The sequence below is a fragment of the Pseudophryne corroboree genome, chromosome 9 (assembly GCF_028390025.1).
Source record: "Pseudophryne corroboree isolate aPseCor3 chromosome 9, aPseCor3.hap2, whole genome shotgun sequence".
Lineage (NCBI taxonomy): Eukaryota > Metazoa > Chordata > Amphibia > Anura > Myobatrachidae > Pseudophryne > Pseudophryne corroboree.
In genome coordinates, this window is record NC_086452.1 from 304,752,728 (window position 1) to 304,770,266 (window position 17,539).

Below are 17,539 nucleotides of genomic sequence, written 5' to 3' on the forward strand. Positions count from 1 at the left end.
CATTATTATAGGAGATTTATCAGCTCCTTCTAATCTATAGTCGCTCCGATTGTGTACTTAACCAGAAAAGGTGCGGATTCCGCTCATTGGTCCTCACAGGTCGTAAAGGCATTTAAAGATCTTAAGAAGGCATTTATTTCAGCTCCTGTTCTCCATCATCCTGATCCGGTCTGGCCTTCATCGTTTAAGTAGATGCCTCTGAGGTTGGAGTACTACCTGGTAACCCTAATTTTTGAGTAGTCCGCGTAACAGAGCTACTGATTCTGTGAGGTTCTCTGCAAGTGGGTAGCTACAGCTCACTCTCAGTTCTACTCTCTTCCACTATCCCCAGCCAGTTTTACTTTTGTCCCCTCCTTTTTCCCTATCTCTGGGGTCTCCTGCCCCTTTTTGTGGGTCCCCTGTGGCTCCACCCTTTTTGTAGTTCACCTGTGACCCTGCCCCCTTTTTGTTATTATGCACACAAGGCAGTCTGGGGGATGTAGTGTCATCTGCAGTGGCACTGTTCCTGGGCAACAGGAACAGTGTTACCTCGCAACTGCTGTGTTTACACAAGTCCAAAAATGGACTCTCTACTCACTGCTGATTAAACAATGGTGCAATAAAAGGAAAATCAGATTCTGACTGTTGCAGTTGGAATATTTTACCACACTGGTATTTGTGTATTTATAAATCAGTGCAATCATATAATGCCCATGGATGGTAAAAAAAAGAAGAAGCTAGTCACTGAAAGCTAAAACATTCATATTACCAGCATCTCTTAAACCCCAATGAACTTGGAAGTAACTTTGTGATGATAAAAAGGTTTTGCATTTGAAGGTAAGCCAGGATACTCTTCATATTTTGAATCTCACTCAAAAATCTAGTAATTCAAAACAAAAATGAAATTTTTACAACTGAAACCAATCTGAAGTGCACACCCGTACACAGCTGGAATATACCAATCCGCCCATCTAAACTATCACAATATGATACTGTAAATTCTGTACCTTCTGCAGAAACTTCCACCTTAATGTACTCTACACATGCTTAAACAATGCACTTTTGTGTACATAGGATCAGGGCCGGTGCAAAGGTGTTCGGCGCCCCCCTGCAAACTATAAATTTGCGCCCTCCCATATTTTACAAAGGGACATTGTGCATCAAAAAAGGGGAGTGGTCTCACAAGGAAGGGGCGTGGACACACAATAGTACCCCCATTTCAAATTACACCCACAGTAGCACAATCTTATTCACATTACCCTGCGCGTTGTATTGCTGCTTATACACCTATTGCATCCAGCAGTAGTGCCGCTTATACACATAATGCCCCTAGTAGTGCCTATTACAGATAATGCCCACAGTAGTAGTGCCACTCATACACATAATGCCCATAGTAGTAGTGCCCCTTACACACATAATACCCCCAGTAGTAATTCCGCTTATACACATAATGTCCCCAGTAGTAGTGTCACTTATACATAATGCCCGCAGTCAACAGTGAATTCAAGGGTCATGCCGCCCCTAGGCACATTTTGGCCGCCCCTCTAAAAAAAAAAAAACAATTATGTGTCTCTTACTCTTACATCCCTTACCACTCCATAGACTTCTCATTACCCCTTTCATAGCTCTCTCTCATTGTCAGTTCCCTCCGTATCTCACTGCCCTCTCCACTTCCACAGCTCACAGTGCTCTCCTCACACCTCACTGCTCCCCACAGGTAACACTGCCCTGTTCACACCTTACTGGTCCTCCAGCTCACTACCCCATCACAACTCACTGCGCTATCACACGTCAGTGCTTCCCCCACACACACTGCCTTATTGCTCACACTGTAAACACACTGCACACACAAAGTCACACAGACTGTGACATACTGCACTACTGGATGCAGTGATGTGCTGAAAAGATAGGCAGGGAGGCAAAGCTTCTCCTGTCAAACTCCAGTATACTCCAGAGGTTTGACTATAAAAATATGAAAAATACAAAGAAGATATTATAAATATCTTCTTTGTATTATTCTAATCATTTTATAGTCAAAACTCTGGAATATACTGGTGTATGACAGGAGAGGCTCTGCCTCACCGCCTATCTTTTCAGCACATCACTGATCAAAACTCACCAAATTTCCTGCAATATACACTGCTGCACCTGTGAATAATGCCCAAATGAACCCTCGGGTTCATATATGTGTGTGTGGGAAAATCTGTCTCTGATAAGATCCAGTGCCTCCCCAGCCATTTACCTCACCACACATCACTGAACCACCCCCCGCAGTTACCTTATCCTAACTCCCTGTCCCTACTGCCTAAACCGTAATCTCCCTCCTCCGCAGCCTGACCCTAACCCTCCCTCCCCACTGCCTAATATTAACCTACCCCCTTCCCCCGCACTCTGACCCTAACCTCCCTGTCTGGTGCCTAAACCTAACCCCCCTCTCCCGGACCTAAACCTAACCTGACATGTATACTTACGGCCGGCTGTTGGGATTCAGCCTCATGGATTTTATCCTCAGCCCCCAGACAGGGATGTTAATAAGCTGCAGGATCATCTCCAACCCCCCCCCCCCCCCATCTCCTTTCTCTCTCTCTGGCAGAGGGTGGGGGTGTTGGGTGACTGGAGGGCAGGAGCAGAAGGTAGGATGGTACCTGAGACAGGGGGAAGGCTCTGTGCAACACCTCCTTCTCCTCTGTTGGCTGCTATGTTTTCTCATACTACTCCCTCCCCCTCACACCCCACAAACACACTCACACACATGCACAATTGCACATACTATACACATACACCTATTTGCCTCCACTCTGGCTTACAGTATAGTACCTCACAAGCAGCAGCTATCCCTCTCTGGCAGCCTGGTCTATGTAGCTCCGCCCCATCTGTGCTATGAAGCTCCTCCCCCTTCCTGCCGAACACAATCGAGTGGGGGAGGACTGGAGGCTTGAAGCTGCAGACGCCGCTGCCTGTCATACAGTGTGACAGGTGCAATCGCCTGCAGAAGCAGCAGCAGGGGGACAGGCGCAGTGGCAGCACAGTGATACAGAGCAGGGAGAGCGCCTCTCCTCCCTGGCACCTCCCTGCACTCTATCCCTTTGCTGAGCGGGTACCGCCGTGCCTGCATAGCTTATTAAAAAGGCAAAAGATCGCAGGGGAACCTTTTCCATTTTAATAAATGACTTACAAATCGGTAGACTTGTGTCGCATAGCCACAAAAGTAATGAAGTTTAAAATTAATTTGTATCTCATAGCATTTAACTGAAAATACTGTACTGTTTTACTATCACACTGAACAACCTTCACTGTAGCAAGAATGACTTCACACCTGAAATATTGCAGTGTTATATGAAGAAAATGCTCTGAAACAAATGAGTATTATATTTACTGTACTGGTAAATTTGGAATTCCAAAACGCACATGTGACAAAAGCATTGGGGGGGCGCCCATATGTATTTTATAACATAAATAATAAAGAAAAAATAGTGACATTTTACTAATCGACATATATATATATATATATATATATATATATATATACACACATACACATACGTGTAGCTGGTGCGGCACTCCAGGCGACCAAAGAACTCAGAGCCAGTGCAACAAGTTGAATGACGTTTCAGTGCCTTTATTCCGGCATTTTCATCAGGTCAACATACAAGATAAAATGACTCGCCTATATACCAAGTGTAATCACCCAGGTGTGAAGTGGCGTTCGGAAGTCGGGACACCCGCCCGCTCCTTTACGCGCATCCCGATGACATCAGCATCTACAGCGTCATCAACCAGTGCCCATCACCATGACAACCTAATAACAACAGCCTGCATAATATATCACAAAAGGCTATGGTACAATAAATAAAAGGGAGGCAATATGATACACATGTCAAATGGCTAACCACCATAATCATTGAACATTTAACATATTGCAGCACTGAATACATTGTCGAGCCGCAGCTTCCAAATATATCGATATTATCAATCTAATGTATATCTAATCCATACTACAGTATACATCTAACTGAGTGGACACCCTGGTACATATGTGGTGCTAAAGTAGCATATATTCCCACCAACTAGCCATGGGTAACCCCACTACACCTCTATAGATTAGTATAGGGGGTAACTACAGCTAACCATGAATTAGATGTAATATGTCACATATTCAATGCTTTTGACAAGGGAGTTTAATCTGCAAATAGACAGTAATGACAATTACAAACAGAAAGCATCACCAGCCCCTATAGGCGCCAATTCATCACAGAAACAGACCCACCAACAATTCCACCATAAAGGTGATGAGAACATTCGATAAAGGTGTAGGGCTGAAGTATATCCACAATTACCTTGAGGACCTACTGTTGTCCACAGGCTCTTGCAAGGATCACAAAGTCACGTAATTTAAAATCATACTTGAAAAAATCCATACTGTCAAAAAAGAACCAATACATATTGCCATAAATCAATATATGATTTCCAAACAGATACCTATCTACCCATATTCAACAGAATTAACGGTGATAATAAGCTATTAAAATACCTGGCTCTGGTGGCCTAGATGCATGGATGCAGCGGCTTCACTAGGGAGGCAAATGAATAAAGCCATCCAGCTACAAGTAGCGATCTGTGCAAACAACAATAGCTTGGGATCAGTACGTAATCCCGCTGGACGGGATCCCGGCGGTCGAAATACCGACGCCGGAATCCCGACCACACAATCCCGACAGGGGTGGCGAGCGGAACGCAGCCCCTTGCGGGCTCGCTTCGCTCGCCACGCTGCGGGCACGGTGCCTCGCTACGCTCGGCACACTATTATATTCTCCCTCTATGTGTGTCGTGGACACCCACGGAGGGAGAATATCTCGGGATTGTGGCGGTCGGGATTCCGGCACCGGTATTTCGACCGACGGGATCCCGTCCAGCGGGATGTTGACCGCATCCCAATAGCTTAAGTATCTAGTATCACATTTACACTCATAAAAACCTCACTCAAGGACAGAAAATGTATAGGCATAGGTGTGCGCAGGGGGGGTTCCTGGTGCGCACAGGCACCCCCTAATGTCCGGCACCCCTATCTCACATGCCTGATGCAGCGATCGCCGAGCAGGCTGATTACTGTCCCCTCTGCGCTGCACCCTGTCAGGACTGTATTACTGACCGGATGCCTGGGTTAATCAAGGGTGCCACTGCCACCGGCTTTCAAACTCTTGGCTCCACTTCCATGTACAAAAACAGCGTGATGTGATGTCGTCATGCTGCTTGCACTCCCACCCACCACACCCGCCACATGCCCACCTCTCTCATTCTATGCTATGCCAACGCCAGCCACTGATGAGGATCAGCATGCAGCCAACGTTCCTCTTAGGAAGACAAATTTAATACTGGCAGGCGGTCAGCAGCAGCATTGACACATCACTCGTTTTTCCAGCAGCAGCAGTACTAGTCTGCGACTGTCAGTGTCAGTGAGTTACTGCAGCTTGCAGGGGAAAGAGAGGGGGAGCCAGACCAGGCTGAGGAGGAGCAGTGTAATTGCAGTGAGTGCCATCAGGGGTGTTTGTTTGGTGCACACCACAATATCTGACAATGTATCTGCTTTATTAGGATTGGTACAAGGGTGGTATTTTATATTGCGTTGACCGTCAATAGATGGTGCTAGACACGCCCAAAAGGTGGTGCTAGACACACCCCTATGACGGTGCACCCCCTAATAAAATGTGCTGCGCACGCCTATGTGTATAGGTACTTACATCTGACAGTAGCCGCCAGCACGCACTGCTGCATGCTGCCTCACTGTCAGTGAATTCTATTTAAGCTCCCCGGACCGGAAGTGCCTTCAATTACCGGAAGTCACTACTGTCGGTAAGGCAAACTCCAAATAGCTATTTATTGGCCATCCCTTAAACAAGAGACTGGGTCATGGTTCCCCTAAAGAACTACAATTATTACCATAAGTTAAATGCAAACAACCAGTTCTTCAGGAAGGCGTTGTACACCAAGCGCCGTTCGATTCATCACACTTCCGGGCGTGTCAACTCCCGGAAGGGCGTCACTCTGCGTTCCACCGCTGGTCAGTGGGGACACGCGCACCCTGCATCGTCATGCGTGCCGTCGCTAGACAGCGGGGACACGCTCAGCGGCGCACAGTCAAAGACTGTCTCTATTGTTGACACTATGGGTAAACTAGTGTTTCCGGAAGTGCAGTGCTATGCGTTCCTCCTCGCATAGTGGTGGAACGCTTAAGCAAAACACCGCTGCACACTTTCTAATTACTGTTGAATAAATGTACTAATCAATCAGGACCACCTCAATCGAATATTCTTCAAATCTGTAAATACAGAAAAACTACTTACACACAATAATAGGGAATTAAGGAATGCATTTTAAAAAAACCTGAGACGTTCGTTAGTAATGGGTCAACCTATAATCAGGCGTCCTCATCCTTACCATGGACATCAAACACATTAATCTAAATTCCAAGGTATATACTATATACATTTCAATTTTTCAACAGGATCTGTACTGTGGGGTAGGTCCCCAAGGGGCCGGTGAGACAATCACAGAGAAGGTCCAAACATCAAAACATAATACATAACAACATTTAAATTATAACATATAAATTAAAAACACATGCCTGTGCATGTGAGGTCCACGGGTACATAGTAAACCATCCATCCCTATGGTGTTGGTAACTCATGGCTCCCACCCTATTTACACTCATTATATAGAATAGACCACCAGAGTTCATCTTCTGGTGTCTCAATGAGTTCAACCCATCACAGAAATATGTTTAATGGGTTGGCCTCATTGAGACCCCTAGGTGCTACCGTATCCAGAGCATGGATCCAATAACACTCTCGCTGTCGAAGAGCTAAGGTGCGATCCCCTCCAGTCGGATTCGGGGGAATCCAATCTATGAGTTTGCACTTAAGACTTGCCACTTGATGCCTGGCTTCCAAAAAATGACGGGCTACCGGCTTATCCGTCTGACCAGTAAGTATCGCCGTATGGATGGACGACCTGTGATTGGCCATCCGATCACGGAATACCCGTGTGGTGAGTTCAACATAGTACAAACCACACGGGCATTTTAATATATATATATAACAAAATCAAGGCGGCAATGCAAGTGGTATTTGAGTCTAATCACCTTTCCTGTATGGGGATGGGTAAACGTGGGTCCCAAATCATGGACCTACATGTAGTGCAACACCCACAAGAGAAGCACCCCGGTTTGGCCCGCATCAAGGAGGTCCAGGGGGTCTTACTCTTCTCTTTATCGGGGAACATTCGAGGTCTCATGAGAATTTTTTTAAATTGGCCCCTCTCCTGTACGCCATCATCGGTACTCCCATCTGTCCAAAGGGCAGACTATCGTCTGTTTGGACGATAGGCCAGTGACGATGTAATGCCTTTCTCATCTGGGCTGAACTTCCATCAAACTGTGTAGGAAAAACTAGACGTTCCTGAGATTGTTTCTTAGGTCTAGTGCCCATAAGGATCTGTTCTGCTTTTTGTAAACAAATACGAAGCTGTTTATTTGAGTAACCTCTCTCTTGGAAACGTGAAGTGATCTCATCACATTGTTCACTTCTGCGTGTCATTTCTGGGTTCAATATCATTACCCTAAGGTATTGTGAAATGGGAAGACTATCCTTTAAGGCAGGTGGGTGATGGCTAGTGGCCTGTAACAACTGATTACGATCAGTGGGTTTACGGAAAAGTGTGGTGGTCAGCCGTGTCCCCGTGTTGATAAGGGTGACATCCAAAAAATTAATTTCTGAATATGAACAAGAAGCAGTAAATCTAATAGGGCTGACCAATGAATTTTATTTGTTAACCATTTGTTCAAATGCAACCTGAGTACCTCTCCATAATAAGAAAATATCGTCAATGAATCTGCGAAAAAAGACAATATTCTGCCCATATCGGGGAACAATTTGAGCAGCTCCGTACCATGCCATAAATAAGTTAGCATACGAAGGGGCCAAATTAGACCCCATTACAGTACCAGAGGTCTGCATATAAAAATCCTTTTTATACAAAAAGTGATTATTAGTAAGCACTAACTCAACTAATTCCAACAAAAATTCAGTGGGATAACCAACATAGGGAGTTCTCTCAAAGGCTCGTCTTAGTACTTCCACTCCTTCAAAGTGAGGTATCACTGTGTAAAGCGAGCAGACATCAAGGGTCGCCAGTAGAGTTCCACTGGTCACCTGGATGTCCGACACTTTGCAAAAAGTCACTGGTATCTTTCAGATAACTAGGAATCGAATGGACCATGGGTTGTAATACGCTATCCAAAAAAATAGCCAGTGGTTGGAGTAAAGAGCCTTCAGCGGCAATTATAGGCAGTCTTGGAGGGTTCGTAAGTGTCTTGTGGATTTTCGGCAACAAATATATGATCGGGCATCGTGGATGCTCAACCGTGAAATATTGGCCCTCATTCCGAGTCGTTCGCTCGGTAATTTTCTTCGCATCGCAGTGAAATTCCGCTTAGTACGCATGCGCAATATTCGCACTGCGACTGCGCCAAGTAATTTTACAATGAAGATAGTATTTTTACTCACGGCTTTTTCTTCGCTCTGGCGAACGTAATGTGATTGACAGGAAATGGGTGTTACTGGGCGGAAACACGGCGTTTTCGGGGCATGTGGATAAAAACGCTACCGTTTCTGGAAAAAACGCAGGAGTGGCCGGAGAAATGGGGGAGTGTCTGGGCGAACGCTGGGTGTGTTTATGACGTCAAACCAGGAACGACAAGCACTGAACTGAATGCAGATGCCGAGTAAGTCTGAAGCTACTCTGAAACTGCTAAGTAGTTTGTAATCGCAATATTGCGAATACATCGGTCGCAATTTTAAGAAGCTAAGATACACTCCCAGTAGGCGTAGGCTTAGCGTGAGCAACTCTGCTAAATTCGCCTTGCGAGCGATCAACTCGGAATGAGGGCCATTGTGCTAAATCCTCCGTAATCCATCTTTGTGCTAAGCCCCTTTTGATAGTCACATCGTTCTTATTTTTTACAGCTGACACAGGATTGGTTTTAAGCCGTGCATAGGTAGTGGTGTCAGAGAGTTGTCTCATGACTTCTCGGTCGTAATCGTACCAGTCTTGGACAACAATTGCCCCACCTTTATCGGCTGGCCGGATTACTAGATTGGTTGCATCTTTTAGCTGTTTTAAAGCAATTCGCTCTCTAGGTAAAAGATTATCATACATTCTTTTAGGTGGTTTACACTTGGTATCCCGCTGGAGCAAAACGTAGGAATGTCTTGATGCTAGAATTAGCAGAGGGCGGGTCAAATGTAGATTTAGCTTTAAATTTTGTCCTTTCCTTCACTGGGGCGATATCCGAGAAGAACTCGCGTAAACGCATAGTTCGTCCGAATTTAAATTGGTCGAAACTTTGTCTAAACAAATTTGCTTCACATGTAAGCACAAAAGAGAGCCCTTTAGAAAGGAGTCCCAATTGGGCCTCATCCAAAACCGATAGATTGAACACCATGTTTAGTTCCGTCTGCGTCGACACCTTCTGCGGCCGGTACCCACCTCACCGCGTATGTGGTCTATGCCGCTTCGTAAAGGGCGGCTGTGTAGGGTGTGGCAATCTGCATTTTGTTCTAAAAAAGTGTTGTCAAATCGTCCGTCGTTATAGTCAGTATCGGAAGTGGATGCTGAAGAACCATATTCTTTTGTAAAGGGTACTGTTCTCTGTTGTCTATTAAGCCGACCTGATCTTTCATTCTCATTGTTCCCTAAAAGCCATCTATAGACAGCGTGATTTTGATAATCGTTGGCTACTGTTGCCAATTTCTTGCGTTTGAAGGAGATAAGATCTTGTTTATATTTATCTATTTGTGTCTGAAGCCTTTCGGTATAGTTTTGAGATTTATCTTCCTTCAATATAGCTGTATTGACTTTAATTACAGTTTCTGCATCAATCGATAATTTTTTCAACTCATGCCCAACTTCCTCTACCACCAAAGCTATCAGGTCTAAAGAACACTTGTTTAGCACCCCACACCAGCGACTGCAGAAAACGGGGTTATTTCTGCCTAAGGTGGGTGTATTAATTATTCTAAATCCACATGGTATCTGCTTATTTCTTAGATACTCTGATAGAAACTGCCCATGTAGGGTAAGGTCGATTTTACTTTTGTTTATGTTTCAACAATTTATAAAAAATATCCGCCGATGACTCGGCTGGCAATGCTTGGAAATCGATTTTATCAAACAGCAGCTTCTCAATTTCGTCATCTGTAAAGGAAACTGTCCCCGCCTCAGCTTGGGCTAAAGCCCATCATTCATTAGGTACACTCCTCCCTGTGCCATGTTTAAACACTTACAATAAGCAATCAACCTACTGTGATTATGCAGAAATATGTGGAGGGCATCAAGTGTACTAAGCACATTAAATAAAAAAAAAACAAATACTAAAACATACAAAACAGGACAAACACTAATATGCCAAGGACCATCTAACGTGATCATTTGTAAATTGAGAAAACCGTCCATGCTATTCTGATGGGTGTCAGGAAGTAAGAACTACTACGGGTAGGTCTTACATAAACATCTGCTGGAAATCCTGCACTCTCATCCACAATATAAGTAGTCCATCGAATGGTGGGTGCTCCCAATGGGCCGGGTGGTTCCAAAGATTTGGAGGTGCACTCTCACAAAAAAAACTCTCGTATCAGCTTCTCATTTAAATCACCAATATTTTATTGTCGACGTTTCGGTCTGATCACAGGCCTTTATCATGACCGGTGATGTAATATGTCACATATTCAATGCTTTTGACAAATGAGTTTAATCTGCAAATAGACAGTAATGACAATTACAAACAGAAAGCCTCACCAGCCCCTATAGGCGCCAATTCATCACAGAAACAGACCCACCACCAATTCCACCATAAAGGTGATGAGAACATTCGATAAAGGTATAGGGCTGAAGTATATCCACAATTACCTTGAGGACCTACTGTTGTCCACAGGCTCTTGCAAGGATCACAAAGTCACGTAATTTAAAATCATATAGGAGCCAATTCATCACAGAAACAGACACGCCACCACTTCCACCATAAAGGTGTTAAATTTGGAATTCCAAAACGCACATGTGACAAAAGCATTGGGGGGGGGGGGCCCATATGTTATTTTATAACATAAATTATAAAGAAAAAATAGTGACATTTTACTAATCGACATATATATATATATATATATATACACATACAGAATTACATTTTTGAAATTACTATTTTTTTAACATTTTGCCAATTTATGATGAATAATACAAAAAAAAGTAAAGAAAACAACCTTCATCAGTACAATTTCTATAAACAGGACGACATAGACTAGGGACTGGGTACATTATTTCTTCCAGGAAATCAAGTTGTCTCAGTTCCTAAGAGATCTTTAAGATATTCAGACACAACAAAAATTGGTCCTTTTATTTGTTTTTAACAATCTGAGGTCATATTGCAACAAATGGCAAGTTTATTGGTGCTGAGATTTGTATGTGGTTAGACTGGTACACGATTATCTTTGCCCCATTTCTTCATAATTCGGATTATATATTCTACTTGTGTACTGCCAGTACTCCTGAGCAAATTAAGAACTTCCCTTAGTGTCTCTCTGTAAAGTAAAAACAAAATTGTTTAAAGGCAAAAAGGATGTAGACCAAGTTCATCTTAAAACTACAAAAATGCTTTCTTTACTACAAGTAAAAAAAAGATTTTACTCACCGGTAAATCTATTTCTCGTAGTCCGTAGTGGATGCTGGGAACTCCGAAAGGACCATGGGGAATAGCGGGCTCCGAAGGAGGCTGGGCACTCTAGAAAGATTTAGGACTACCTGGTGTGCACTGGCTCCTCCCACTATGACCCTCCTCCAAGCCTCAGTTAGGACACTGTGCCCGGACGAGCTGACATAATAAGGAAGGATTTTGAATCCCGGGTAAGACTCATACCAGCCACACCAATCACACCGTACAACTCGTGATACTATATCCAGTTTGACAGTATGAAAACAACTGAGCCTCTCAACAGATGGCTCAACAATAACCCTTTAGTTAGCAATAACTATTTACAAGTATTGCAGACAATCCGCACTTGGGATGGGCGCCCAGCATCCACTACGGACTACGAGAAATAGATTTACCGGTGAGTAAAATCTTATTTTCTCTGACGTCCTAGTGGATGCTGGGAACTCCGAAAGGACCATGGGGATTATACCAAAGCTCCCAAACGGGCGGGAGAGTGCAGATGACTCTGCAGCACCGAATGAGAGAACTCAAGGTCCTCCTCAGCCAGGGTATCAAATTTGTAGAATTTTGCAAACGTGTTTGCCCCTGACCAAGTAACAGCTCGGCAAAGTTGTAAAGCCGAGACCTCTCGGGCAGCCGCCCAAGATGAGCCCACCTTCCCTGTGGAATGGGCTTTCACTGATTTAGGATGCGGCAGTCCAGCCGCAGAATGCGCCTGCTGAATCGTGTCACAGATCCAGCGAGCGATAGTCTGCTTAGAAGCAGGAGCACCCAGCCTGTTGGGTGCATACAGGATAAATAGCGAGTCAATTTTCTTGACTCTAGCCGTCCTGGAAACATAATTTTTCAAGGCCCTGACTACGTCCAGTAACTTGGAATCCTCCAAGTCCCTAGTAGCCGCAGGCACCACAATAGGTTGGTTCAAGTGAAAAACTGATACCACCTTAGGGAGAAACTGGGGACGAGTCCTCAATTCTGCCCTCTCCATATGGAAAATCAGATAAGGACTTTTATATGACAAAGCCGCCAATTCTGATACAAGCCTGGCCGAAGCATAGGTCAATAACATGACCACTTTCCGCGTGAGATATTTTAGATCCACGGTTTTTAGTGGTTCAAACCAATGTGATTTTAAGAAACTCAACACCACGTTGAGATCCCAAGGTGCCACTGGAGGCACAACCGGGGGCTGAATATGCAGCACTCCTTTTACAATGTCTGAACTTCAGGTACTGAAGTTAATTCTTTCTGGAAGAAAATCGACAGAGCCGAGATCTGAATCTTAATGGAGCCTAATTTTAGGCCCATAGACACTCCTGCTTGTAGGAAATGCAGAAATCGACCTAGTTGAAATTCCTCTATTGGGGCCTTTTGTGGCCTCACACCAAGCAACATATTTCCGCCATATGCGGTGATAATGTTTTGCAGTTACATCTTTCCTGGCTTGAATCAGCGTAGGAATGACTTCCTCCGGAATGCCCTTTTCCTTTAGGATCCGGCGTTCAACCGCCATGCCATCAAAACGTAGCCGCGGTAAGTCTTGGAACAGACAGGGCCCCTGCTGCAGCAGGTCCTGTCTGAGCGGCAGAGGCCATGGGTCCTCTGATATCATTTCTTGAAGTTCTGGGTACCAGGCTCTTCTTGGCCAATCCGGAACCACGAGTATCGTTCTTACTCCTCGCCTTCTTATTATTCTCAGTACCTTTGGTATGAGAGGCAGAGGGGGGAACACATAAACCGACTGGTACACCCACGGTGTTACCAGAGCGTCCACAGCTATCGCCTGAAGGTCCCTTGACCTGGCGCAATATCTTTTATAGCTTTTTGCTGAGGCAGGACGCCTTCATGTCCACCTGTGGCCTTTCCCAATGGTGTACAATCCTTTGGAAGACTTCTGGATGAAGTCCCCACTCTCTCGGGTGGAAGTCGTGTCTGCTGAGAAGATCTGCTTCCCAGTTGTCCACTCCGAGAATGAACACTGCTGACAGTGTTAACACATGATTTTCCGCCCATCGGAGAATCCTTGTGGCTTCTGCCATCGCCATCCTGCTTCTTGTGCCGCCCTGTTGGTTTACATGGGCGACTGCCGTGATGTTGTCTGATTGGATCAGGACCGGCCTTTTGAAGCAGAGGCCTTGCCTGACTCAGGGCATTGTAAATGGCCCTCAGTTCCAGAATATTTATGTAGGGAAGTCACCTGACTTGACCAAAGTCCCTGGAAGCTTCTTCCCTGTGTGACTGCCCCCCAGCCTCAAAGGCTGGCATCCATGGTCACTAGGACCTAGTCCTGTATGTCGAACCTGCGGCCCTCTTGAAGATGGGCACTCTGCAGCCACTACAGTAGAGATACCCTGGTCCTTGGAGACAGGGTTATCAGCCGATGTATCTGAAGATGTGATCCGGACCACTTGTCTAACAGGTCCCCCTGAAAAGTTCTTGCATGGAACCTGCCGAATGGGATTGCTTCGTAGGAAGCTATCATTTTTTCCAGGACTCGCGTGCAATGATGCACCGATAACTGTTTTGGCTTCAGGAGGTCTCTGACTAGAGATGACAGCTCCTTGGCTTTCTCCTCCGGGAGAAACACTTATTTCTGGTCTGTGTCCAGAACCATCCCCAGGAACAGTAGACGTGTCGTAGGAAATAGCTGTGTCTTTGGACTGTTTAGAATCCAACCGTGCTGTTGTAGCACTTTCCAAAATAGTGCTACCCCGACTAGCAACTGCTCCTTGGACCTCGCCCTTATAAGGAGATTGTCCAAGTACGGGATCATTAAAAACTCCCCTTTTTCGAAGGAGTATCATCATTCCGGCCATTACCTTGGTAACACCCTCGGTGCCATGTACAGTCCAAACGGCAGAGTCTGGACTTGGTAATGGTAATCCTGTACCACAAATCTGAGGTACTCCTGGCAAGGATAGTAAATGGGGACATGCAGGTAAGCATCCTTGATGTCCCAGGATACCATGTAATCCCCCTCGTCCAGGCTTGCAATAACCGCCCTGAGCGATTCCATCTTGAACTTGAATTTTTTTATGTATGTGTTCAAGGATTTTAAATATATAAAAGGGTCACACCGAACCATGCGGTTTCGGTACCCCAAACCGTGTGGAATAGTAACCCCGTCCTTGTTGAAGTAGGGGCACCTTAAGTATTACCTGATGGGAATACAGCTTATTAATTGCCTCTAGCACAGCCTCCCTGCCTGAGGGAGATGTCGGCAAGGCATATTTGATGAAACGGCGGGGGGAAGACATCTCGAATTCCAGCTTGTACCCTTGAAATACTACTTGAATGAAACAGGGATCCACCTGTGAGCGAGCCCACTGATCGCTGAAATTTTTGAGACGGCCCCCCACCGTACCTGGCTACACCTGTGGAGCCCCCGCGTCATGCTGTGGACTCAGAGGAAGCGAGAGAAGAATTATGATTCTGGGAACAGGCTGACTGGTGCAGCTTTTTCCCTCTTCCCTTGTCTCTGTACAGAAAGGAAGCGCCTTTGACCCGCTTGCTTTTCTGAAGCCGAAAGGACTGTACCTGATAATACAGTGCTTTCTTAGTCTGTGAGGAAAACTGAGGTAAAAATATTTCTTCCCAGCTGTTGCTGCGGATACGAGGTCCCAGAGACCATCCCCAAATAATTCCTCACCCTTATAAGGCAGAATCTCTATGCGCCTTTTAAAGTCAGCATCACCTGTCCAGTGACAGGTCTCTAATACCCTCCTGACAGAATGGACATTACATTCATTTTGGATGCCAGCCGGCAAAATATCCCTCTGTGCATCCCTCATATATAAGACGACGTCTTTAATATGTTCTCATGTTAGCAAACTAGTATGTTTGACAGGGTCACCGACCACGCTGCAGCAGCACGCTCTGCAGGTTTCAGTCTAGTACCTGAGTGTGTAAAAACAGACTTCAGGATAGCCTCCTGCTTTTTATCAACAGGTACCTTCAAAGTGGCCGTTCCTAAAACGGCAGTGCCACCTATTTTGACAACCGTGTGAGCGCCTTATCCACCCTAGGGGATATCTCCCAGTGTAACTTATCCTCTGGCGGGAAAAGGTACGCCATCAGTAACTTTTTTGAAATTACCAGTTTCTTATCAGGGGGAACCCACGCTTCTCACACACTTCATTCATTCATCTGATGGGGGAACAAAACACTGCCTGCTTTTTCTCCCCAAACATAAAAACCCATTTTTAGAGGTTAATGTCAGAAATGTGTAACACATTTTTTATTGCCGGGATCAAGTCACGGATGTTCCTAGTGGATTGTGTATATGTCTCAACCTTGTCGACACTGGAGTCAGACTCCGTGTCGACATCTGTGTCTGCCATCTGAATGAGCGGGCGTTTTTGAGCCCCTGATGGCCTTTGAGACGCCTGGGCAGGCGCGGGCTGAGAAGTCGGCTGTCCCACAGCTGTTACGTCATCCACCCTTTTATGTAAGGAGTTGACACTGTCGGTTAATACCTTTCACCTAACCATCCACTCTGGTGTCGGCCTCACAGGGGTCGACATCACATTTATCGGCATCTGCTCCGTCACTATATAAGCCTCCTCCTCAAACATGTCGACACAGCTGTACCGACACACCGCACACACACAGGGAATGCTCTGACTGAGGACAGGACCCCACAAAGCCCTTTGGGGAGACAGAGAGAGTATGCCAGCACACACCAGAGCGCTATATAATGTGGGGATTAACACTATAACTGAGTGAATTTTCCCCAATAGCTGCTTGTATATACAATATTGCGCCTAAATTTAGTGCCCCCCCTCTCTTTTTAACCCTTTGAGCCTGAAAACTACAGGGGAGAGCCTGGGGAGCTTTCTTCTAGCTGCACTGTGAAGAGAAAATGGCGCCAATGTGTCTGAGGGAGATAGCTCCGCCCCTTTTCCGCGGCCTATTCTCCCGCTTTTTTCTGGATTCTGGCAGGGGTATTTACCACATATATAGCCTCTGGGGTTATATATTGTGGTATTTTTGCCAGCCAAGGTGTTTTTATTGCTGCTCAGGGCGCCCCCCCCAAGCGCCCTGCACCCTCAGTGACCGGAGTGTGAAGTGTGCATGAGGAGCAATGGCGCACAGCTGCAGTGCTGTGCGCTACCTTGGTGAAGACTGATGTCTTCTGCCGCCGATTTTCCGGACTTGCTTCTGGCTCTGTAAGGGGGACGGCGGCGCGGCTCCGGGACCGAACACCAAGGACTGGGCCTGCGGTCGATCCCTCTGGAGCTAATGGTGTCCAGTAGCCTAAGAAGCCCAATCCGGCTGCAAGCAGGCGAGTTCGCTTCTTCTCCCCTTAGTCCCTCGCTGCAGTGAGCCTGTTGCCAGCAGGTCTCACTGAAAATAAAAAACCTAATTCTATACTTTCTTTCTAGAGGCTCAGGAGAGCCCCTAGTGTGCATCCAACCTCGGCCGGGCACAAGATCTAACTGAGGCTTGGAGGAGGGTCATAGTGGGAGGAGCCAGTGCACACCAGGTAGTCATAAATCTTTCTAGAGTGCCCAGCCTCCTTCGGAGCCCGCTATTCCCCATGGTCCTTTCGGAGTTCCCAGCATCCACTAGGACGTCAGAGAAAATGCAATACAATGCAGATTGCAAAAGGAAAAATCTAAGTAATAACTGAATAAGTCTGCCATGTCTCTGACATGTTCCTGCAATGCACACCCCACTTTCCAAACAGTTCCCACTGCCAGCAAGCAGAGCCGGCCCTAACCAATATGATGGCCTAGGCAAGATTTTGGCTGGTGCCCTCTAGCACCACCGCTGGTTCTGCCTCTGACCTTGCACCTCTTT

General features: G+C 45.8%; 1 protein-coding gene across 3 annotated transcripts in view; it reads right to left on the bottom strand.

The window, feature by feature from the left end:
• Positions 1–10,671: 10,671 nt before the first annotated feature.
• Positions 10,672–17,539, bottom strand: part of IFT56 (intraflagellar transport 56) — a 417,739-nt gene continuing 410,871 nt past the window's right edge. For all 3 annotated transcript variants that reach the window (XM_063940415.1, XM_063940414.1, XM_063940413.1), the window contains one exon: positions 10,672–11,606. In XM_063940415.1, coding sequence (XP_063796485.1) covers positions 11,495–11,606 — 112 coding nt within the window. In that variant the 3' untranslated portion in view covers positions 10,672–11,494. The remainder of the gene's footprint in view (positions 11,607–17,539) is intronic.